This window comes from Euprymna scolopes, chromosome 6, assembly GCF_053919585.1.
Source record: "Euprymna scolopes isolate OS-2025 chromosome 6, ASM5391958v1, whole genome shotgun sequence".
NCBI classification, from domain to species: Eukaryota; Metazoa; Mollusca; class Cephalopoda; order Sepiida; family Sepiolidae; genus Euprymna; species Euprymna scolopes.
This window is the reverse complement of record NC_136487.1, coordinates 84,522,248-84,547,714: the sequence shown is the minus strand read 5'-3', so window position 1 is coordinate 84,547,714 and position 25,467 is coordinate 84,522,248. Positions and strand designations below refer to the sequence as shown.

The 25,467-nt window shown below is 33.2% G+C and overlaps 1 protein-coding gene across 3 annotated transcripts in view; it reads right to left on the bottom strand.

The window, feature by feature from the left end:
* Positions 1–3,138: 3,138 nt before the first annotated feature.
* Positions 3,139–25,467, bottom strand: part of LOC145277748 (uncharacterized) — an 81,476-nt gene continuing 59,147 nt past the window's right edge. The window contains exons 9-13 of one of the 3 annotated variants that reach the window (XR_013868200.1): positions 23,546–24,810; positions 11,962–12,456; positions 9,931–10,017; positions 7,613–7,697; positions 3,407–3,460 (exon numbers count right to left, since the gene is read on the bottom strand). Coding sequence is in view for 2 of the 3 variants with exons in the window: in XM_080129464.1 (XP_079985590.1) it covers positions 3,285–3,460; positions 7,613–7,697; positions 11,962–12,456; positions 23,546–24,810 (2,021 nt within the window). In the remaining variant the exon portion in view is untranslated. Of the gene's footprint in view, positions 3,461–7,612; positions 7,698–9,930; positions 10,018–11,961; positions 12,457–23,545; positions 24,811–25,467 lie in introns of all 3 variants that reach the window. The other 2 variants (XM_080129464.1, XM_080129465.1) reach the window with 2 other exon arrangements.

Sequence of the window (25,467 nt, the reverse complement as noted above, 5' to 3'; positions counted from 1 at the left end):
ATGTACCACGCAAATTCAACACATTATGTTGTTAAATAAATATTAAATTTAAAATTATTGCATTCTTCACAATTGTCATTTCATCTATTTTACCATTGCTTTCTATTAAAAAGTTTTCAACCAAAAAAGCATTGGTATAAAAAACATTTTTATATCGCTTTGAATGTTTGACAATAAGTTCTGCTATTGTTAGCAATGTGCACCCAAGGTGTCTTCTATAAGTTTCCAGATATTTTTCGTATGGGCATGTTTATTGATAGTACACAGATGAAACTCTAATCCCCTTCAAAGTAATCTCCTCCAGCTGCAATGCACTTGTTGTATCGTTCCAACAACTTCTGAAAGGCTCCATAAAAGTCCCTTCTGTAGGTGTGTCAATGACCCTCGTCACAGCCTCTTATCTCCTCTATTGTCTCATAATGACAGCCTCTACAGTTTTCTTGAGCTTAGGGAATAGCCAAAAATCACAAGAAGCAAGGTTTGGACTATAGACTAAATAGTCTGTAACAAGGATGGTGTTGTAGACTGTCGCATTGTCCTGGTTGAAATGCCACTGACCCAATTTGAAGAGTGCTGGCCTCTTGACTGAATCTTCCTGAACTCCCTTTAAAACCTCAAGATAGTATTCCTTGTTGAATATCCAGTGGGAACCAAGTGCATGTAGATCATGTCCGTGCTATAAAAAAAGGGGATCATCATAAGTTTCTGGGTGGATTTGCTGTCTTACCTCCTTGGGTTTGGGAGAGCCAACATGTTTCTATAGGGAACTGTCTCTGTCTCTGGTCATAGCAGTAGATCCAGCTTTCAGCGCAGGTAACCATCAAGAACTTCGGGATCTGAGCTCGTCCATCTTCATACTTTCATGATGTCTTTCTTTCTGATCTTCTCTGAGCATCCTTGGGACAAACTTTGCGCAAATCTTCCACATTTTCAGTTCCTCATGAAGAATTGTATGTACAATTCTCACACTCACATCAAACAGTGCACTTATTATCGATAGACAGTCCTTCTCCATGAAATTCTTTATTTGGTCAATCAACTCTGGTGTTCTGACTTCTTTACTCCTCCCACACCTCATCATCCCTCACAAACTCCCTGCTTTCCTTGAATCTCTTATGTCACTCAAAAACGGATGCTCAATTCATGCAAGATGGTCCAAAAGCAGTCTGAAGCATTCCATACCTTTGTGGCATGTTTTCCAAGCTTAAAACAGAATTTTATTGCATATCATTCTTCTAAAGTATCCTCATGTCCAGATATCATTTTTTGAAATTCATCAGCTGTGACAATCAAGCTTTAGTAGGGTGTATTCCAATTCCTGTTGTAGTTGTTCATTTGAACCTGAAAACATAAAAATTAGTCAGTCATCTTACAAGATGTATAGCAATAACATACTGTATTTTCAAGAGTCTATGACAATTTTAAATGGCTGTACAAAAGTCTGTAAACTTATTGACAGCAACTTATAAGTCTTCATGGTTGTACAATCTTGTTCTTAATTCACATTATCTTTCACAACAGAATAGATGAGAACATAGAGGATGTAGATGTATTTTTTTGGTGTTCTCAATGATTCAACCATTCTAGAGTTTATGTACACTTTGTTTATAATTTGGCCTCCTGTTCAGTAAAAACCAAAGATGCAATAAGCTACACAGCATTTCGCATAATAAGCACTCCTTCAGCATCCCAATGACATCTAAATTGATGCTAGTAGCCTCCATACTGACACGTTTTTTTGTTTTTTTTGAGTATGGGGCACAGTAACTTCATCCTTATAATGCATTGCATATAGACAGCACCAAATGTTAATTTTATAGGGTGTAAGCTTCACAGATCTATAGGTGAGTTTGTCACGACAACTACTGAATAAACGTTTGTGTGAAGGTTGAAATTTTTGAAGACAAATGCATTTAATCTTTTCCGTCTTTGGTCAACGAAGGAGAAAATTATAGACTGAAGCCATTTATTTTTTTGTCTCGATTAGAGTAATCCTTTCTTTTGAGTAGCTGGATTTTCCTCACATTAAAAACCAACCATGTATCTAAGTCTGCCCTCACGGAGAGACAATTGGGACCCTTCTAGTTTGGCTAAAAGATAATGCTTGTTTAAATTTAGACAAGTTTAACCTACCATGTACCTTTTCAGCAGCTATACAAAAGGTAACATATATATAATTTCACCTCCATTCAGTCTTGAGAGATAATGTGTGTAATATTGGCATCGTCTGATTCCAGTGACAAGAAGTCCAAGACGACTGGAGACAACATAACGCACCTGGCATTTCCAAATGATCGCCCATTTTAATACTGAATAGGCTCAGCATTGTTTAACTTCAATGATCTAACAAGTACCAGCACGTCAGCTAATATAAATATATGTGCATGTGTGGAAACATGGTTATCTAATTATATTTCACCTTTTATTTATACCAATGCCTCAATTTTTGAGACTCGATGTAATTACAGAGCATATAAAAAAATAAATGACAAAAGTCTATACTTCAAACCTCAAGATGCCGACCATCTTACCATTCATTCCCTCAAGTATGTTTGAGATGCACAATTCTTGACAGCACCTTGAGGTTTGGAGTATACACTTTTGTCATTTACTTGTTTATATATATATATATAATATATATAATGCATAATATATTTCAGGACATTTTATATGTACACAAAGTGACACTTAGAAATTTAAATGTTAATTATAACTATATTATTTTGTAATCTTATTCAGTAAAGTCCCCTTCAGCTTTGATAATGATTTCTATGCAAGGTATGAATCATCTACATGTGAAGATCACACATGATGCTTGTTCATATCGGACATAAACTATGGAGACTGAACTTTTATAATTGAAACAAATGACTTAAAAATGATTCTATTTCTAAATTGCTAATATAGTTAATATATCTGTGGCTATTGATAATTTTGAAATAGAGAAAGTATAAAAGTTAAATAATATTAATGCATGTCCTCAAATACTTTAAACATTTATGTAACATTTAAGACAGATTTTTCATCTGAAAAAAAAAAAAAAATCTGCTGCTATAATACACCTGGTTATTTTTTGTTAAAAAACAAAAACACAACAAATTAATAAAAGAAAACAAAGCAAGAAAACAAACAAGATTATATAAAATAAGAATTGTATTTTTCTAAATATATACGCCCCCCCCCATTCTCGTTCCATTTGTACAACAGATCAATTTCTTTTTTTTTCTTAATCAGTTTTTTGTTTGATATTTGTAGTCACTTTGTTGTTTAAATAGATATCGTCATTATCTTAAAAATAGCATGGGATACGACTGTTTTGCCAATAGAGAAAGTTTTTTATCCATGGAGAAGTTTTTTGAAATTCGAATTGGTGATGGTGAAGGTTTCAGAATTCCACTTTCTGGTTTCTTACTGGGCTGGAATGCACCTGGCTGTGGGGTTACATTGCCACCAGGAAAAGCTAAAAGGAAAAAAAAAAAATTTTTTTTTCAATATTTAATTGATACAAGATTTATGCAAATTAAATTATCCACTCAATTGAATAGTAGTTAGTCACATTTTAGAAAAACCAAATGATGACGCATAAGTTTTTCTTGTAAAAAAAAAAAAAAAAGAAAAAAATAAAAAAAAGACTTTCATTAGCATAATCATAGACTTTTTTGTATTTTCCCCTCATTTTTTTAGTCCATGGATGGTGGCCCCAGAAAAAAAAAAAAATTGTTCAATTTCGTTGAGTGTATTATTAAAGTAAAATCTAAGGTCTTATATGGTTGGCGTGAAAATTGAACCAAATGAGTTTATCACATCTTTTGAACGTATTATATCATAAGGTTAAATTAGCAATACACATGAAAAAATTGAAATAGCTTGAAATATTTCAATATTGGTATGCATAGAAAGAGCTTGATGAGCTAAGAAAGAATCTTTTTAAATTTTAAAAATCTGATTAAAATTAAGGAAGTTATGGCTATTTTTGTGCCTCACACGTTTGGATATTTTCCCCTCTTTAAGACCATATGCGTTTCGTCACATTTTTTACACTACTTTTTCAGTAAAAATGTCATATCTTTGTTAAAACACAAGACTAAAAAATGAAATTTACTGCATAAGTGTATTTTTGTACAAGGAATCAGAATATGCAACTGAAAATCTCCCAAATGCCATGTATCCATAAACAGAAAAGAAGTTGGAGAACTCAAAGTTGAATTGTAATGTGCTTTATGTACAAAAAACTTAAATCTAAACATAAGACCATTTAAAAATGAATATATTGCAATATTTCTTTGGTATTATTGTAGATTAACACCTTCTGTTTAACCCCACTCAACTCCTTCTGACCACCCCTCCAAAATGTGATTCTACCTTTTTAGGAAATTATGTATAAAATGCCATGAAAAACTTTAATGAAAGATAAACAAATTATTTTAGAATTGAATGTAAAATAATTTCCTATTACAGGTCATTCTAGCATTTTAGGGCAGTTAACTGTTTTTTTTTCTATGGGAAAATATGCATGCTTTTTTTTTTTTTTAAGATGATTATGTGTAGTTTTAAGAGGGATTCTATGCAATGAGAATATGGGGAGGGTTGCCATTCGGACTTTGAATTAATTGTAGTGCTAAGGAAAATTATGTGTGAACATACTGAAAACTTGACAGAGACAAAGCTAACAAAAACAATATTAGAGGGGGGAGCGGTTAGTTTCACAAAAATTTAATGTAAAATAATTCACCATTTCCTGGCCATTCTAGCATTTTAGGACAGTTAACCAATTTATTTTTATATGCATTTTCTTTAAGGAAGGATCTATTTTTTGTTTGTTTGTTTTAGATGCTTGTATGTGGCTTACAGAGGTATTTTGTTGGAGGGGGAGGGGGCTTGCCACTCGAACTTAGTGTTATTGTTAGGGTTAAAGAGTGTTTTAGGAGGAGACTTGCCACACATAATTTGGATTAGAGGTGAAGTTAAGAGAGCTTTTTTTTCAAAGAGAGCGTTCATCACTCATATTTACTGTTAGCGGTTCATAATTATTGGCTTTATTATATTATATATTTAGTTTTAATTTAATAAGAAACTGCGTTGCGAAATTTCAAAGAAAATTCCATAAATTTGTTGATTTCTATTTTCGAGGTTGAAGGTGTTAATTCCATAGGCCGTTTATACTACGCTGGAGCAGGTTGTAAAAATATCTTTCGCTTAATAAGTAGAAAAAAAATTAACGAAATAAAAAGCTTCCTAATTGTAGTTTGATGTGTTTTCTAACTGCTTTTAAAATTTCAAGAATATTGATATAGATTTTGAGGGTTTGTATTACTATACACATAGATTCGAAAAGGTTGTCAAAAAAACAAATATATAACAAATAAATGTTATCAAAAGCAAGTTACTTTTCTACCTAACTGGATAATTTTTTAGTGTTTTTATTTAATGTAACATGTTTATTCAGCTTGAAAACAGTGTTTACCGATGTTTTGGAAAATTTTAAATGGCGCCCGCCGCCCGACTCTCTTGAAACGGTAAGTTTGGGGAAAAGAGTTAAAAATAAAAAAGTAGACAAAATACTGCTAGAAACTCGCTCAATATATGTTATCGTGACATAGGCTGACATATATTCGGTGAGTTTTTAACAGTATTTTGTATAGTTTTTTTCTTTTTTAAATTTTTAACTGGTTTTCTCAAACTTACCGTGTCAAAGAGAGTCGGGCCGGGCGCCATTTTTAATTTTCCAATACATCGGTAAACACTGTACGTTTTTCGAGCTGAATAAACATGTTACATTAAATAAAAACACTAGAAAAATATCCAGTTAGGTAGAAAAGTAACTTATCTTGCCTTTGATAACATTTATTTGTTATATATTTGTTTTTTGACAACTTTTTCGAATCTATGTATAAACGAGATTTTGATACTTATTTTGATTTTGAAAAAAAAAACATTTGTGGCTGTTCGCAGTAAAACATTGTTTTAATTCGCTGTTCAAAACTAATTTAAAGAATAAAAGTGCATGCAAGCTATATATCTACAAAAGTTTATCTTGTTTTTTTTAACCATGTTTTTAAATTTGACGAAAAATGTGAGAAATTGCAACAGATTCATAATGCCGAATTGGTTGGGATTGTTGTTATTATACATTCTGAAAACCGAATAGTTCTAAACTAATGTTATTCTGATAACAAAATAGCTCTAATTAAACATAAGAACATTTATATTCATATTTCATTATGTTTTCATTATGCTTCATTTTGTTTTTCTTAATTCGTTCTTGAATAAAAATTAAAGAATGCGTGTTTGTTTACACTGTGCTTTGGCTGATTCTACAGGCTGTAGCTGCTGCTGCTTCTGGTAATATTAACTTCATTTGACCAAATTCGAGAAATAGAAACAATTTTTTTTTTCGGGTAGGTCCTTTTAAATTATCAATTACCGCGGTCCTTTTAAATTATCAATTACCGCGGTCCTACTCAACATAAAATAATACTTTTAATTGATAAAGATAGTAAAAAGATTGATTTACTTACTACTGGGTGTCCGAAGAATTTTTTTTTCAAAATGTTCGATACTCGGCATTTTAAAGTCTTATTTTTAACACGACAAAAAAAGAAATGGTCAGAAATATTTCGGACACTTGACAGTATTAAGATTAACACCTCTTCTTATTGATTCCCAAATTTCATGACGAAATTCTTCATACAATCATGGTACGGACCTTTAGAAAACAGGGGGGGGGGTCATTACAAAACCTTACCGAAAACGCCATTTTATGACGTTCACATTTTTATCACTTTATTTGCTTAAAACTCTTAAAATATATAATGTACATTCATATTTATTAATTCATTTGAAAGTATATTCATTTCCGAACAAAACAGTAGTAATTTGAAGACTTGAAGTGTTTTGGTTTAAAAAATATGGCTATTTTAGTAGAACTACCTTGAAATCTGTGATTATCCAAAGTGTTTTTTCGTCCGTGTGTATTACTAGTTAAATTAGAATAACACTATACTTAATGATCACCAAAGCAAAGAATTTAGAAAAGTAAAATAGAATTTCTATTATTCAAATTCTGTTTCCATTTCGGATGCTATTTGCATATTTCAGACTATGTAACCTTCAACCTTAGCCGAAATGTGAAAATAATATCCAAGATGAGAACAGTGGTCCAAATAAAGATTATAATTGCAAAACAAACTAAAATCCGTTGTATCACATTTATAGATATGATGATTATATCGATAATCTAATAAGTAATTATCAACTTTTTTTTTTTTCAAATTTTTCTTGTTTTGCTTATAGACCACAAAACTGGTTTCCATTTTGGATTTAAATCCATATTTCATAAGAAATAAACAATTAATGGAAGTATGCTAGTCATTTTCAATAAATTGTTTAGACAAGAATTGCACATTAAACTTATAAAACTGGAATTCAATATTTTTCAGTCTATTTCCTGAAATAAAAAGTTGACTATTTTTGCAAAGGTCATCATTGAATGTTGAATTTTAAAATATTTTTATAGAAGTCAGGTTAAAACAACAACAAAAAAAAAAAAAAAACTCTTCAATATTGCTTCCCTTATATTAATAAAGAAAAAAAGATTTTGAAAACAACTTACCTTTGTTTTTACTCATGTTAAAACTGACATGTTTGTCTCCTGGTGAAAGAGATGTTTCAGGTGTCTTTATAGCATAAGTTATAGTCTGTTTAAGGAAGAAAAAAATGAAAACAATGTACATCTTTCATATATAGTATAGCGTTTGTTTCTCAGTTGAAAGGTATATATAGAAATAGTCTGAAATTCGTAAAGGTAATCTTATAAGATTACAATAAAATAAAAATTCTTGGACATTATCAAGAAAACATTAATATAATTTGCATCAACTACAGAGATACTAACTTTGGAATTTAAATGTTCGGTTTCTTTTCAAAAACAAACCAAACGTGTCAAAAGTTCAAATCTATCAATATGATATTTAAACAATTTTCATATGCACCTTTCAATTGAAAAAAAAAAAAAAAAAAAAAAAAATATATATATATATATATATATATATATATATATATATGCCTCGGAAACATGGATGACATATCGCTGTCATATCAAGGCTCTGGAAAGATTCCACCAGACATGCCTACGCAGGATATTTAATGTCACCAAACAAGCTCTCTTGTCCGATGAAGAGGTGCTCAAGAGGGCGAGCACATTCAGCATAGAGGCTCGAGTCTTTCGAAACCAGACTCGATGGGCGGGTCACGTAGTGAGAATGGAGGATTATAGGATACCTAAGCAATTGTTCTATGGGGAGCTTGAATGTGGCAAACGACCCAATCACAAACCTCGGAAAAGGTACAAAGATGTAGTTAAGGGAAACCTGCGGGCACTTGGCATAGAAATAACAAGGTGGGAAGAGATAGCTGAAGACCGGGAAAGTTGGAGGCGCTACGTCTACGTGGGATGTGAGAATTTGGAGGTTTTGAGAGTTGAGCACGCCACTATAAAGCGAGCCTTACGAAAGCGAGAGGATACAGAGGACTTTGATCTCGACCCCGCGTACTCGTGCGGGATATGCGGCAGGGTGTGCCTATCAAAGGCAGGCCTCAAGAGTTATGGAACTACGCACGCGGGACATGAACTGGGAGCACGGGAGGGAGGGGGGGGGCGGTCACCAACAAGGTTATCCTGCAGAATATGCGGCAAACTGTGCAGGCCGGGTGGGGCTATGTGGAATCATATGCGGACTCACTCACACGCCATCGTATCGTGAGGGTTGGCCGTCTTCTGTAAAGAAGTGGCAGTCACCATATATATATATACACACACAGTGACGCTTGATAGGATTAGAATTATAATGTAGTGAGTTTGCAAAAAATTATATTGTTAAACTACAAACTAGGGTGTTTTTTTTCTCTGCAATTGCAAAACAAAACTTTTAACCATCTTTACTTAAATTAATACAAATTATTTTTCTTTTTTTAATTAAATAAAAATAAAAATATTTACATTTAATTTTTAAAAAACATTGAATTGGAATTATGACAAGTTTTGTTTGGATGTACACAATATCTAAATCTAATCCTAACAATTATCAAATCATAGCCTTTATTCAATATTTAGTTTTCTTTTTGAAACTAAGTTTAAAAGATATAAAAACAAAAAATTGTCTTTAATTTTTATATCCGTCTTTTTTTTCTCTGTAGTTGCAATGAAGGTCAAAGAATTCCATCATATATAAATTAGCGCATTTTGAAAAATAATATTATTAAAGAAAATTTTCATGAGATATGTATTCTTTCAGAAATTGCTGAATCTCTGCATATATCAACTTATAAAAATTAGTTTTATAAGTTTCTCAATTTAAAATAGGTTTGTCGATTAAAATAAACCTATTACTTTTAAATTTTCATAGTAAACTAGTGTTCAACAAATGATTTACAGTAAACAAGTTCTTATACATTTTAGGTCTCTGCATGAAATACTCCTCCCCTTATTTCCCAATCTAGGAGGCCAGGATGCTTACTTATAATCACCTAAAAAGTAGAATCTCATAGAGGGGGTTATTTAGTGAAAAGGAGGTAAGCTCCATTTTTTTGTACTGTATCAACTCTGTTTTAAAGGAGAAAGATGGACATTGATGGAAAAAAAAATTTCTATCTCCCTCTACCCATGAATCATTTGAAGGACACCAAAATTAACATTTTCAGAAAGAAAGGATGGGAGGCAAAGCAAGGCAAGAGAGGAAGAAGAAAAACAGAAAAAGAAAGATAAAATGAGAGAGGAAGAAAAAAAAAAAAATAATATCAAGCAAAACAAAATAAGCATTAGCGACTTGTTTGACCTTTTCTTAAAAAAAAAAAAAAAAAAAAAAAGCAGAATTCTGCATTTTCCAAATCATAAAAAAAATGCGAAATTTCACTAAAAGATAGAGAACTTACATCTCTGCTTAAATCATTTAATCCAGTTAAAAACTGTTAAGAAATACCAAGTGGTGGAGATTGCCAAACAGCATGAAATTTGGATGCCTGAAGATGAACATAAAGTTTTGTTTTAGGATGAAACCACGGTGAGAAAACCTATGTTTTGGCACAGCCATTTTTATATATTTTTAAAAAGATTTTTGTAAATATTTAATATAGCAAATACTGATCCAATGGGTCACAGGTGGTTTGATAAAAGATAAAAGCTCCAATTAAATTATGATTGTTAAAACTCAAAATTATTCTTTATTTGATCATCTGTAACCCATGTTTGTTATATATATTAAATATTTGGAAATTGTTTTTCATAATTGGAAACTCCAGATTATGACTGCTGCTGCTTTAAAACAGATGATCATGTTCGTAGAGTATTGGTACTATATTGATTAGCTAGCAGTTATGGCTGCTTTCAAACGAACATGCATAAATAATTATTAAACTCTTGTGATATCATAATGTCATCCATTTTCAAATAAATGTTTTTAAACTGACCCAACCTGTTTTATAATTATTATACATCATTTCATTTCTCTCCCTATTGCAAATGACGTGTGCACGCCAACAAGTGAGAAACATCCAGAGTTTGAGCAGTATATTTGCTTCTGTCGTTGAAGAGGAAAGAAATAAAAAAATGGTTTACTTAGAAGAGCAAGTCATCCATGTGTATTATGTAAATGATTATTTATTAAAACAAGTATCCTTCGGCTATCACAGGAAAGATGAAAGTTCTTACATGTGAGGTGAAGTGACAAGGTGCCTTCAATAAGTTTACAGACTTTTTTCGTGCAGGCATTTAAAATTGTCATAGACCCTTGAAAACTCAGTATGTAATTGCTATACATCTTATGAGATGACAGACCAATTTTTATGGTTTCAGGTTCAAATGAATAGCTACAAAAGGAACTGGAATACATCCTACTAAAGCCTGATTGCCACAGCTGAATTTCAAACATGCAATCTGGATGTGTTAGAAGAATGTTATGCAATAGAATCAGGTTTTAAACTTACAAAAATGACACAAATGTATGGAATGCTTTAGACTGCTTTTTGGACCATCTTGCATGAATTGAGCAGCAGTTTTTGAGTGGCATAAGAGATTCAAGGAAGGCAAAGAGTCTGTAAGGGATGATAAAAGGTGGAAAGAAGTCAGAGTTGATTGGCCAAATAAAGAATTTCATAGATAAGGACCATCATGAGACAATAAGTGCACAGTTTGATGTGAGCATGGGAACTGTACACACAATTATTCGTGAGGGACTGAAGATGCGGAAAAATTTGCGCAAAGTTAGTTCCAAGGATGCTTGGAGAAGATCACAGACTATTTGATCAAGATGGGCATCAAGACAGTTCCTTACCCACCCTATAGTCCAGACCTTGCTCCCTGTCACATTTGGTTATTTCCTTTACTCAAGGAACACCTTAAAGGATGTCGTTATAAGACAATTGAGATGAAAGAGGCTGTGACAAGGATCATTGACATGCTCACACAAGAGGACTTCCATGGTACCTTCCAGAAGTTGTTAGAACAGTACAGTAAGTACATTGCAGCTGGAGAAGATTACTTCAAAGGGGACTAGAGTATCATGCATATACTACCAATAAAAGCGCCCATACGAAAAAGTCTGGAAACTTACTTAAGGCACCGCATATGCAAGTAAAAAGTTATATAATGAATTATATTAAAATAAATGAATTGAAGACATGATGAAAAGGAAGAACAAACGGAGTAAAACAGAAAGGGAGGAATAAGAAATAAATTAAAAGAAAAATAAAAAAGTTACGGTTTTTGTTAAGAATGAAAAAAAAAAGGAGAAAGGGGGAGGAGTAGAAGAGAGATGAGAAGGATAGAAAGAGGGAAGGAAAAAGCAAATAGAGACAGAAAGTGGATGAAGAGAGGGGAGAGGGATAAGGAAGATAGAGAGGAGGAGGAGGAGGAGGGAGAAAAATAAAATAAAAAAGTTATGAAAAATACTAAATGTTTCAAATTACTTCACGTTTTTGTTTATTTTTCTTGTTTTTCTTCTTTGCTTTTGCTGCCTTTGCAATTGCGTTTCGTAGAAATGCCGGCGTCTGTTCATATAATTTGTCAAGTTCTTCAGATATGCTTGGTTTGTCTTTTGGCTGTCCAGATTCCTCTTTCGCCTCAACCGATCCAGTTTCACTCTCCCCACTCGTCTCCTTTGTTTCTGTCGTTGAAGCATTGGATTTATCTTCTGGATTCTCTGTGGCGTCCTGAGAGGAAGAATCTTGTGCAGGTGATTGTGTCTCCTCCGTGTGGCTATTGATTTCTTCCTTTACAATATCAAAATATCGTGCAACCTTGGAGGAGCGTTTATTTTTATTTTCAGGATGTGGCTGATCTTTTGTTTTTAATTCTTTCAAACAATTTAGAAGTGGGAGATTTTTATCAGCCTCCAAGTCGGAAAGCTCAATGGAATCAATGGCATTGGCGGGCAATGGGAAATGTACAAGTTCAGTTAGGACCTACGAAAAAAAAAAAAAAAAAAAAAAAAATGGATTTGCTTATTGTTTTTTGAAAATAATTGTTTTCAGGGCAATAAATAATAAGTTTTACTATTTATGAACAAATGACTCTTGCTGATTTTCTATGCATGTGAGATTTAAGCAAATCATTCAAGCAACCTGGGATTCTTATGTCAAAAAGAAGTAGCCGATTTTAATTTACACAGACTGGCATGCTATCACCCCCACCCCTACACACACACATACATGCCATTAAAAATCTTTGTAAAAAAAATAAAGTTTTTTTTCCAGAGTTAGGGTTAATATTTAAATATAAATACGAGTCAAAATATAAAAAGAAAAAAATGTTTCAAGTTCAAACAAAAAATATTTGCTCAAACTAAGTAACACACGGATAGACAATCAGCAAGAGTCATATATATATATAAAAGCGAAAATGTGTATGTATGTATGTTTGCTTTTTGTGTATGTCTGCAAAAGGCTTTTTTCCGAGGCCTGCTCAGTTGGCTCGCTTTTTTTTTTCTTTTTTTTTTACATGGGTGTCACCACTTATCAAGGCCCAGAGGCCACTCGAGGATAAGGGTTAATAGGTATACATTAGTCATTGTGATTTTAGCATAGTAAACAGTGGGAATTTTGTAACTTGGATTACTTAGGGGGACGATTCAATTAGAACTTGTTCACATTGGACTTTTTCTTTTCTTTTTTTTTTTTTCATAGGTATCAACACATTATCAAGGCCAAGAAGCCACTCAAGGATAAGGGTTAAAGAGTGTACAGTAGAAATTGGACAATATAATAATCATTAGTAATGAAAATTTGTTAAATTTGATAACTTATATGGAACGGCTCATCAAGAACTTATTTACGTTAGACTTGAAGACAACCATATTGTAGTCAGCCGGAAAGCAGGAAAACGGAAGACAATTCCACAGGCGTGCAGTTCTAAGAAAGAAGCTTTGTTCATGGAATCTATATTTAGGTTTAGGCACAGATAAAGAGTGGGGGGAATTATTGATAGTGTTTACAGCTAGACGAGTGTTTCTTGTGAAAGTTTGGTGAGGGGGGGACCATAGATTGAAGCTCAGTCGAACACTTTCCATGAAAATAACGATACATCAGAGACAAACTCGCAACATCTCTTCTGTGAGATAGAGGTTGCAGGGAAGAGAAAAGGATGTCTCCTACGAGGCTACGAAGTCTATTTTGAACTCTATCAAGGCAGGACAAGTTCTTTCTAGCAGCTCCTGCCCAGATGTGGCAACAGTATTCCATCCTTGGATGTACTTGGCTCAAAATAACTTTCATCATAACACATTGCGTATATAAATAAATAATTATAGTCAATAGAATATTACTATATAATTAAAGGATACAAGAATCCATAAATGAGTATATATACACTACATAACGAATTAAATAAAATACGCCCCCAGAATAGGAATAACATTACTAAAATAAAAAATAAATAAATAAAATACATAAAAAAGTCATGCAACATTATACACTTAACTGAGAAGAAATATCCCCCTTAGATCAGCTCATCAAGTCCCTTTACCAACCGACTTAATTCAATGTCTCAACCCCCTCTCAACCAGAACACAGAAACACAAAGAACAAATTTAATCTCAATATAAAATATAAATTATTATAAAAAATAAATACATAAATAAATTACAAATAAAAATAAAGAAAAAAAAAAAAAAATTAATCATTAAATTAAAATGCCGTCAACAAGTTCCGGGCAATTGTTTGCTGAGAGACTGTTACTGTTTACAACAGCACGTTTGAACCATAGTCAAATAAATATCTGACAAAGAGATCTTTCTCGAAGTATTATATAACATGGATATACCACCAGACCAACTTTACCAGATGATCACGGTGCAAATATAAATATAATGTGTACAAGAAATATATGAATATGTACACATGTATTTGTAAGTTGTATTAAAAAAAATTTCTCACCTACTTCAGCTTATGTCTTTCCATTACCTCAGCATTGTTTTTATATTAGTTTTTTTTACATATCCAATATTTTTTTTATTTTTTTATTTGGCAATTTATAACTACAATAACTTGCGGTTTCACTTAATGCCCTAACTAGCAAATTCTAGCATTGCTACAAATGTAATTTGCTGATTTCTTTATGTCCTCTGATGAGAAGAATAATAAGAATAGCATTCTTTGAAACTTCGTGGAATAAGGACTTTGTAAATTGTTTTTTGGAGTATTCAGTCGAACAATAAATTTTGATTGTAAAGTTCAACTTACAGTTTTAATTCTCTTTCTCTTTATCAAGGCTGATAGGCCACTCAAGGATAAGGGTTAAAGAGTGTAGAGTAGTCAAAAGGACAATATAGTAATCGATAGTAATGGAAGTTCGGTAAATTTGTTAACTTAAGTGGAATGGCTCATCAGAAACTTGTTCACGTTGGACTTGAAGACAACCATATTATAGAAAGCTGGAAAGCAGGAAAACGGAAGACAATTCCACAGCCATGCAGTTCTAAGAAAGAAGCTTTGATCATGGAATCTATGTTTAGATTTAGGTACAGATAAAGAGTGGGGAAAATTATTGATGTTTTCAGCTAGTCTAGTGTTTCTTGTGAAAGTTTGGCGAGGGGGGACCATAGATTGAAGCTCAGTTGAATACTTTCCATGAAAATAACGATACAGCAGAGACAAACTCGCAACATCTCTTCTGTGAGACAGAGGTTGCAGCGAAGAGAAAAGGACATCTTCCACCAGGCCACGAAGTCTATTTTGAACCCTATCAAGGCAGGACAAGTCTTTTCTAGCAGCTCCTGCCCAGATGTGGCAACAGTATTCCATCCTTGGAGGTATCTGGTTCTTATATAGATAGAGAATTGCATCATCAGTGAGATATCTACTGGATCGATAGAAGGATCCGACCATTTTTCCAGCGGCCTTGGCAACAGATTTGATGTACGTATTCCATTTAAGATCAGGAGTAAAGGTCAAGCCCAGAAGCCTGTCAAAACTTGAGGCCTCCTGAAGACGAGAGCCATTCATTTCAATTGATGCCAGATGAGGATCAGAATGTTGATGATGTAAAGATAGAAGCTTGGTTTTAGATGCATTAAAAGTAACCAGCCACTCCTTTCCCCATTGTACAACGTGATCAAGATCAGAGGAGAGAGAATCGGAGAGAACTTGGTCGTTTACTGTCTTAGATGTGCTACCATAGATGGTAGTGTCATCAGCAAAAATGTCTACGAATGATGTAAGGATGTGATTTGGAAGATCATTAATGTAGATCAGGAAAAGAGTTGGGCCCAGGATGGACCCCTGAGGGACTCCAGCATTTATACTGTGAGCTTCTGATTTTTGCCCATGAACTACTACTCTTATGAACCTATCAGAGAGAAATGATTTAATAATTGAAAAGACATTTCCAGCTATACCATAGCTAGAGATCTTATGAGGTAAGCCTTTATGCCATACCCTATCAAAGGCCTTAGATATGTCAAGAGCAATTGCCCTAGAAAGGTTGCCTCTGTCGAGAGATTCGCTAATCCTATGAGATATAACTGTAAGCACATCTGCTGTAGATCTAGCAGAACGGAAACCATATTGTGTGTCACTAAGAAGGTTATTTTTGCTGAGATGGTTGATTACTTCTGTATTTAACACAGATTCCAGCAACTTACTCATGACACACAGGAGACTTATTGGCCTGTACTGAGTGGGGGATGAACGATCACCTGAATTCTTAAATACAGGGCATACTGATGAGATTTTCCAGGGTGATGGGAAGCAATTCTCCTTAAGACAACGTTTAAACAGTTTTGTAAGTATGGGTGCTAGTTCTGGTTGAAGTTTTTTGAGTACTATAATCGGAATATCGTCAGGGCCGGTTGCTTTACTGGAATCAAGGTTTTTGATTAGCTTTGCAACATCACATACAGATATTTGTATATCACAGTGTGTTTTCAGATACAGGAGGAAATATTGGGGGTTGGCGGCCTTGGTTGCAAAGGGTAGAATTGGCTGCAAAGTTCTTGGCAAAGAGTTTGGCTTTGTCTGATGCTGACGAGATTACCTCAGGTCCATTGATGATAGTTGGGATGGAGCACACGCTTCTGTTCAAGATTCTGTTTGCAATTTGCCAAAACTGGTGGGAACCAAGCCACTGCTCAGCTACTTTGGACTTGACTGACTGAGCATACAACTCTTGCGTTCTTTATTACTTTCTTACAATGGTTGCTGGCAGTCCTGAAAGCGGCTTTAGTTTCCATACATCTACAGGGTGGGCCAAAATAAGGGTCCTATCTTTAAATTTGAATAACTTCCACAAAATAAAAGTTAAACTCACCAAACTTTATGTGTGTGTAGACTGACCCTTCCGAGATTTTTTTGAAATAAACAAAACAAATTTTGGCCGAAAAACACTTCTTAAAACTTACATGAATTTATGAATTTTTAAAAATAGGACCCTTATTTTGGCATACCCTGTATTACGTTGGAAGCAGTGGAAAAAGTGATTTGTGTGCGCAATAGCAGCAGCACATTCTGGAGAGAACCATGGCTGGCTGTTAGGTTTTCGCTGGAACTTTTTCGAGGGTACGAAATTGTCTATACCTACAATTAACCATTCTGTCAGGTCTGATACTATAGACGACACATCCTTTTTAAACATGGAATGCAGAGGAAGATCCGATATAAATGTACGGAAACTATCCCAGTCAGCCATAGTGTATCGATATACTGTACGATGGAGAGGTACGTCTGAGGACTTATTACATTTCATTTTTATCTTAATTGATACAACTGAGTGGTCGGAAGATCCAAGAGGAGACAGAACGGAAACTGAACATAGTTCAGGGCAAGTTGTGAGAAAAAGGTCTAGGAGACTTGCATACTGGCCATCATTGTCGGGCACACGGGTGGGTTCGTGAACAATCTGAGTGAGGTCATAAGCAATGGAGAAATCATGACAGAATCTTTCCTCATCATCGGTCTTGTTTGAGTGGGTCAACCATTCCACATTACGAACATTGAAGTCTCCACATACGTGAATGTTAGCTGAAGGATATTCTGATAGAACTTGATATACATATATAGTGAAAGTGTTTGTCTGTGTGTGTTTGTGTGTGTGTCTGTGTGTACATTTCCCTACACAATAAGTCAATTTTCAGTCAACAGACTCGAAATTTGATATACAGGGTACTGAAATTTGGGAAAATCTTTAATCCGTTTTTGGCCAGAAATTTGGCTGTTAAGGGGTCAAAATTCAACGATTTGACCTTTAAGACTCTACCAAACTCCTCCGCCAATTTTGAGCCTAAACACTTGAAATTCCTTGGACATGGATCTAACTTAACTTGATTTCAACCCAAAACAATAAAGGCTAAGGGGTCAAAGTTAAAAAAAAAAAATTGACTGCTGCGGTCTCTATCAAATTACTAAGACAATTTCTGGTCTATACATTTGAAATTTTACATAAAGGGTATTCAGAGATAGGGCAAGCTTTTTAATCAGTTTGTGTCGAATATTTGAGCTACCAATATATAAATGTATGTATGTATGTTTGCATGTCTGCCTAAAACTTTCGACAGAGGCAACGGATTTTCACAAGATCAGTGTCCTTTTTAAGCTCAACCTTTCAGACAACAAATATTGAAAAATTGGCTAAAAACATTAATTTCTTCACCTTCAATTGAGCACTTTTCTACAGGGAGGGGTTGCTTTTTTCGCCGATATCATCGAAAGTCATCCCTTCTTTTCGATTGTCTAGCCTTAATTTAAACCTACATCACTTCCGGTTTGGCGATGGTCATAACAGTAAAGACGTCACGTATTTTCCCATTCTTTTCTTCCTTCGCGGCACGGGTTCGAGCCTGCCTTCCTACTACCACATTTTTTTTTTTTTTTGCTCAACATACACCTCCAAATACCCGGCCAATGCTGGGCTGAAATGCTAGTATACATACATACATATATATATATATATATATATATATATATATATATATACTAGCAGTTCAGCCGAGCTTTGCTCAGGCCCTATGTACTGTTCATAGCTTTATGTGCATATGTGTGCGTGTGTGTGTATATATATATTAAAAAGTTTGACTCATGTCCAGGTACCCTACATTTAAAATTTCAAGTGTTTAGACCCAAAATTGGCGGACGAGTTTGGTAGAGTCTGCAATGGTCAACTCTTTCAACTTTGACCTCTTGGCAGCCAAATTTTCACCCCAAAACTGTTTAAAAAGCTTGCTGCATGTTTGAATACCATTTAGTTAAAATTTCAAATGTTTAGACTCAAAATATGCTGATTAGTTTGCTAGAGACTGCAAAGGTCAAATGTTTTGAAATTAGACCTCTTGCTAGCCAAATTTTTCGCTAAAAACTGATTAAAAAGCTTGCCTTATGTCTGAATACACTTTATTTAAAATTTCAAATGTTTAAACCAACAATTGGCTAAAAGGCCAAATTGTTTTTAACTTTGACACCCTAACATTTGTTTTAGGCTCAAATCAAGTTAAAGTTTGATCCATGTTCAAGGAACATACATTTAAAATTTCAAGTGTTTACACTCAAAATTGGCAGAGGAGTTCGGTAGAGTTTTCAAAGGTAAAATCGAACTTCGACCCCTTAACAGCCAAATTTCTGTCCGAAAATCAATTAAAAAGATTTTCCCAAATCTCAAGTCTGTAGGCTGAAAATTGACGGAGTAATTTGGTAGAGAAATGTACACACACAGAGGCAATTTCACTTTATATATATATATATATATATATATATTGGGGTAGGCCAATTTTGAAACTACATAATCTCACTTAAAGAAAGTTGCAAAATAATGCCAAAATTTACAAAAAATATTTTTCGTTACAACTTTGTATTTTCTTGAACATTCCAACTTAAACACCACGTCAATCGAGATTTTTATCACGATATGTCTGTCACCGGCAATATGCGTCGCTTAAATAAAACCCATGTTTTAAAAAAAGAAAATAATACAATACACTTTAAAATTTATTATTCCTTTTATTTAGAAATTAAATGAAAATATCAAAATTAAAACGGTAATAAAACACTATAATATTTAATTTAATATACACATAAATATTTGCAGGCATAGTTTTATTTATTAGATATTTATATGCTATTCACCTGTTTGAATTACATGCCTTTAAACAATCGTTTTCATCCTATGTGTCCTGTTTATGTTTTTAATTCTTATGAATATCTGCCCAAGTTTTCATTTAAATAGACTTAACTATTAAAAAAAAAAATACAGCTTAAATAATTATTCTGATTTGTTTTTATTCTTTAAATTATTATTTAAAAAAAAAAAATCTTTACAATCTAATCTCCATTCTAAACGAGCTTTTTCTTCAGTGTTTAGTTTACGAACACATCTTGGAAGTAACTAAGTAAACATTACTTTTAAATTAATGTGTTGATTTCAAATTTTAATGAATTTATTTAAAAATATTTTTTATCAAATTTATCTTAAAAATATTGTGTAATTTAATTTCTGATAGTACATATATATTTTTTGCAGATATTTTATTAAGAATGGCCCTAAAATCTGCAATTTCCACTAGCAGTAAAAATTTAATGAAATTTTCAGGTCCACCATCACCAGTAAATATAATGGAGCCTTCAATTTACTGACAAATTATCCAATATAGTTATTATTTAATAAATAGTTATCCCCACCTTTCAAATTTTGTTATTTTCAAATTAATAGCAAAGGAAGTAATTGATATTTGAAAAGTTGTTAACTCATGTTTACCTTTATTAAATGAAATGGCTTTTTTTTTTTTTTTTTTTTTAAAAAGAAAAGGCAAATATTCTTTGCTTCAAGAAGGCAAAACAAATAAATAGAAAATCTCTCCCTGCCTCCCAAAAAAAATTCTGGATAGAAAAACTGGATTCATTATTTGATATTTCATCTAGTTCTTGCAAACTCCCAGTTTGTAATTGTGAAGACTATTGTTTAAAATGCAATAAAGAAAATTGCCAGATTGAGCACATTATTTGCACCGTGTCCTCTTCAATGGAAAGCAAGTTATTTTCTATTTTTGCTTTTCCAATGTCTTTGTGAGATAACCTTACATCAAAACTAATTTCTATATTTCAACATTATTTTAATATATAAACAATTTTTTCCATTTTATTAGTCATGCAAATTAATTTTTATATTAATCCATTTAGATGTAGTTTTTAATATAAATAAAATCTGATTTTCAGGCACCAGTTGAGGACCGTGAATACCTAAAGAATCAGTGGTGCAAAATAGAGCCCAGGGGTACTTTTCAGCTTGGTCCCATAGATGCAGGTTCCATACAAAGAATTAAAAAGGAAAGAAAGGGGTTAAGAAAAAATTTACATTCATCACCAACAGCTCCTACATCAAATCTCCAGGATAATTTTTCTTCCTCCTCATACTTATCTTCCCCAGAACCAGAAGAATATTTGCAGTCAAAGAATCACCCAAAAAGGGCCTTATCAAATTTCCAAGATATGCTCTCGAATTAGTTAGGAGAGACGTATCTTCTAATCTTGGAGCCAGCCTTGCCAATGCCTTGCTCTTGAATTTGAAGGCTCTGGGCCTTCTTATAACTAATATTAATGAGCGATATAATTATTGATAAATGTAAGGTTGACAGAGCAAAGACTAAAGTGAAAGCAACTGCTCTACAAAAACATCATAAAAGTGTGGAAAATTTAATATGTATAGAGTTGATGGAAGAATGGATAAGGACACATTGTATTATAAGGAAATTGGCGAGGAAAATGGACAGAAAAAAACGAAAAAATATTTGACAAACAGTTCTTTCTAATAGTGGTGCAATAGGCGCTGTTCATGCAGAGCAAGTAGTGGATGTTTTACATGAATTAAACAGTGAGGACACTATCGAGGTTATCCTGGTTGACAACACTAATGCAAATACAGGTTGTGAAGGTGGAATGGTTGCAATTTTAGAAAAAATGTTTTTAAAAAATCTTCACACAATTGGTTGCACTTTACACCATAATGAACTCCCTATCAGGACCCTTTTTTAAAAACATGGATGGTTTCACAAAAGGCCCTACAAGATTCAGTGGTCCACTGGGAAAATTATGCTCAAATGATTGTCATGATTTACCCCAAATATCATTTTCCACTATTAGAAGTCCTTTGGATTCAATTTTGAAAATTGATGAAATACATGATCTTAGTTGTGACCAAAGATCTGTATGAATATGCAATAGGTATGTCTAGAGGTAAGGTTGATTACAGATATGCCTCCTGGAAAATTGGTCCTTTAAACCACGCACGATGGTTAACTTTAGCCATCAGGCTCGTGTGTTTATAGAGTTGTAGGCTCACAATAAAACAGCAAAATTTAATAAAATTTTATTGTAAATGTGTATGTCACTTGTTGGTTTGAAATTAAAAGAAATAATAAATTCCGCAATCAGCAAGTCACATTTTTAATATAATTCAGAGGATTGAGCAGCAGCCTCATGAAATCCAACGGATCACATGAAGAAATATACAAGGTAATACCTTTTGAAAACATATTCGATGGTTAAATTTGAGGAAATTGAAATAAGAGAAGCTTTAAAAAGAATTTTGGATATTCGGTCAGTAAATATTGATTCATATATGACTGACTTAATAATTTATTCCAATTTATAGAATCATTTTTAAAGATTTTTTTTCTAATTTCACCTTGTTAAAACAGTACAGCTTGAAATTTTTTAATAATTAAATTAATTTTTTATATTCTTTCAGGAGTGGGGAGTCAACCAGAAAAAGGTTAAAAAGGATACCAACTATTAATTTTAATGCCACATATAGAAAACAATAGATTTAACATTATGTGACATTTTTGAACCACCATTGATGAAAGACTTTTCTGAATCTGAACTTTGAGAATTATTAAATGGAACCAAGCTTGACTTGCCAGATGTAACCGCACATTCTAAAAGTGTGGAACAAGCAATAAAGTTAACAATGGAAGCTTCACAAACTGTATATGGTTTTTAAGCAACGCATCAACATATTACAGCCAAAGTTTTGAGTCAGAAATTGAGACCAGCATTTTTATCTAAGGCCTCTCATATGGAGCAATTTTACTATATATTAAGCTGTATTACAATACTGTTTTGTTTTTACTTTTTTGTTATATTTTGACTTATAACAGAAAAAAAATCAAATTTTAGGATATTCAAATATTATCACTGAATTTATATGTAAAATGGTAGTTTGCTAAAGCAAATACTGTAAATAGGGGGTAGGGAGTTCAATTTCAAGATTTCTCATAATTTCTTTATTAAATATAGTTTTTATAAAATAAAGACATTCTCTGATTTTAAATACTAAAATTATTGGTTTTCACACTAATATTCAAGCTGAATTTGGTAAAAACAAAGAATTTTCAGTACATTTTTGTCTACGATCTTTAATATCAAATGCTCAAAAAAGGGTTGAAGTATTTGATCTAATTTTTTGTATGAGTACTCTATAGGTCCATATACAACTTTCAGTAAGTGAGATTTTTTAATATTTAAAAGTGAAGAATCAACCAACCCTTATATGTATATATATATATAATTAGTTATGTTTTGGGGAAAAAAAGATTCCAGCAGAATGCTCTATTATAAGGAAAAAAAATTCTGAAAATAAGAGCGTATTATTTATATTTTTATTTACAGAAAGTTTAGATGATATAAGTCAACGGTACTGTTGGTTTCAAACCTGATAATAGGGGACTGTTTTAGATACCCATATCAAGTTTTCTTCCGCTGATACTCAGCTACTATTATTAGGTTTGAAACCGAAGGTATCAATGACTTATCTCATCTAAACTAATATACAGGGTGTCCGTAAAGTTACTATACAGCTTGCGTGGCATGCTTAATACAAATATAATACAATAAAACAATAAGACTGTATAGTAACTTTACGGACACCCTATATATATATATATATATACACACAAAGATTTAAGTGGAAATCCTGCCTTTTCAGAAAAAAAAAAAAAAAGCGGAATTTCACCTTTTCTGAATTGCAAAAAGAAAAGAAGTTCATTAAAAAGTGGAGATTTCATTTGAAACTTACTTTTTTTCCTTTCCTTTTCCTGGTTTTCTTTTTTTTTGATTTACTTTTTACTTCCAAAGGGTCAGAGTTGGGTTCTTCTTCCTTAGGAAAGTCAACCATTTCAAAGAGAGGTCCTTTCTCTGAAGCATTCTTTTCAGACTTTGCTTTTGATAACTTTTCATCACAGTCCAGCATCCGAGGTTTGATTTTCTCATTGTTCTTCTTTTTCTGTTTTTTATTTTTGGGTGCTGCCTGCATCTTTGTTACTTCAGCAATCACTTCACACTTACGCTTCGAGCTGGGCAATTTTACATTTTTATCCATTTCCGTGACTGCAGAACTCGTCTCTAATTTACTTTCATCAGCTGATGTGCCTTCTGACATATCGAGCAAGGATTTCTTCAACTTTTTCTTCATTCGTTTCTTTTTTTCCATAGGCAAACTATCTGCAACTTCCTCAACTGCAATGGAAAAAGCCATTTTTTCCAAATCTTTCTTCTTCACTTTCTCTTTTTTAGCTTTTTTGGTCGGTGACTGTGCTGTATTTATCTTATTCTTGACAGTTTCTGCAATTTTACGTTTAGATCCAACTTTCAGTAAATATGCAGAACTTTTCATCTTTGTATCTTGGGCCATGTGTGGTTTTACATGTGTATCAGATAAACAATCGCCATCACTGGACAATTCCACATCTTCAGCTGTTTCTTCTTCATCCTCCACCTCCTCACTTTCTGACATCATATTAATGAAAACAGCCTCTGCATCATAATCCAAATCATGATTTTCATCATCGTCATTGGTATCCTCATCAACATCACTATCAGCAGCATCTTCAGCGTCGCTGTCTACATCAACATCCTCTTCAACGTCGCTGTCTGCATCAACATCCTCATCAGCGTCGCTGTCTGCATCAACATCCTCGTCAGCGTCGCTGTCTGCATCAACATCCTCGTCAGCATCGCTGTCTGCATCAACATCCTCGTCAGCATCGCTGTCTGCATCAACATCCTCGTCAGCGTCGCTGTCTGCATCAACATCCTCGTCAGCGTCGCTGTCTGCATCAACATCCTCGTCAACGTCGCTGTCTGCATCAACATCCTCGTCAACGTCGCTGTCTGCATCAACATCCTCGTCAACGTCGCTGTCTGCATCAACATCCTCATCAGCGTCGCTGTCTGCATCAACATCCTCTTTCTCCTCTTCAGTGTCTGCATCATTGATATCATCTTTAGTTGAAGTTTTCTTTGCTTTCTCTTTTTGCAGTTTCTTCTCAAGGATTAGTTTTCCTAAAAATAAAAATTAAAAAAAAACAAACAAATTTTAAACATTGTCTTTGGACTATTGTCCTCATCAATGTTGATATTTATGCTGCATTTTAGCCCATTTGTCTCCACTGGATCTTTTTCAGGAGGATTTCTCATTTACAGCATTTCTCTAATTACATGTAATTATCTTTTTTTGCATATTTATGTATGCTGAGGTATTTTATATACTTAAATCCAATGAATTGACACTTTTTAAAGATTTAGTTTGGTATTACTGAACATGCATGGAAAGCCTGACATAAGCAACCATATGGATGAAGCATGATATTAACATTGTTATAAACAATTGGGTTTGAATTTAGTAGTTTATTGTTTATTAATCTTTTAGTGTTAATTTTTTTAATAAGCTTTTCCTATATTGAATTAATGGTTGAATGGTGATATTTGAACAACTTAGCATATGAGAGAACTCTATAAAACATTTCTTTCTCCAGCATTCATATCAATTATTGATGTAGTCCCATCGTCCCCTCTACATATAAGCAATATCTGATTTTTCTATATCATCAGTTGACACGTACGTCCTCATCAACGTTGATATTTAGATTATACTAGCAAGGATACCCGTCATTGACCAAGGCAAAAGTGTAATATAACTTCTGTCAATTACTCTTTTCC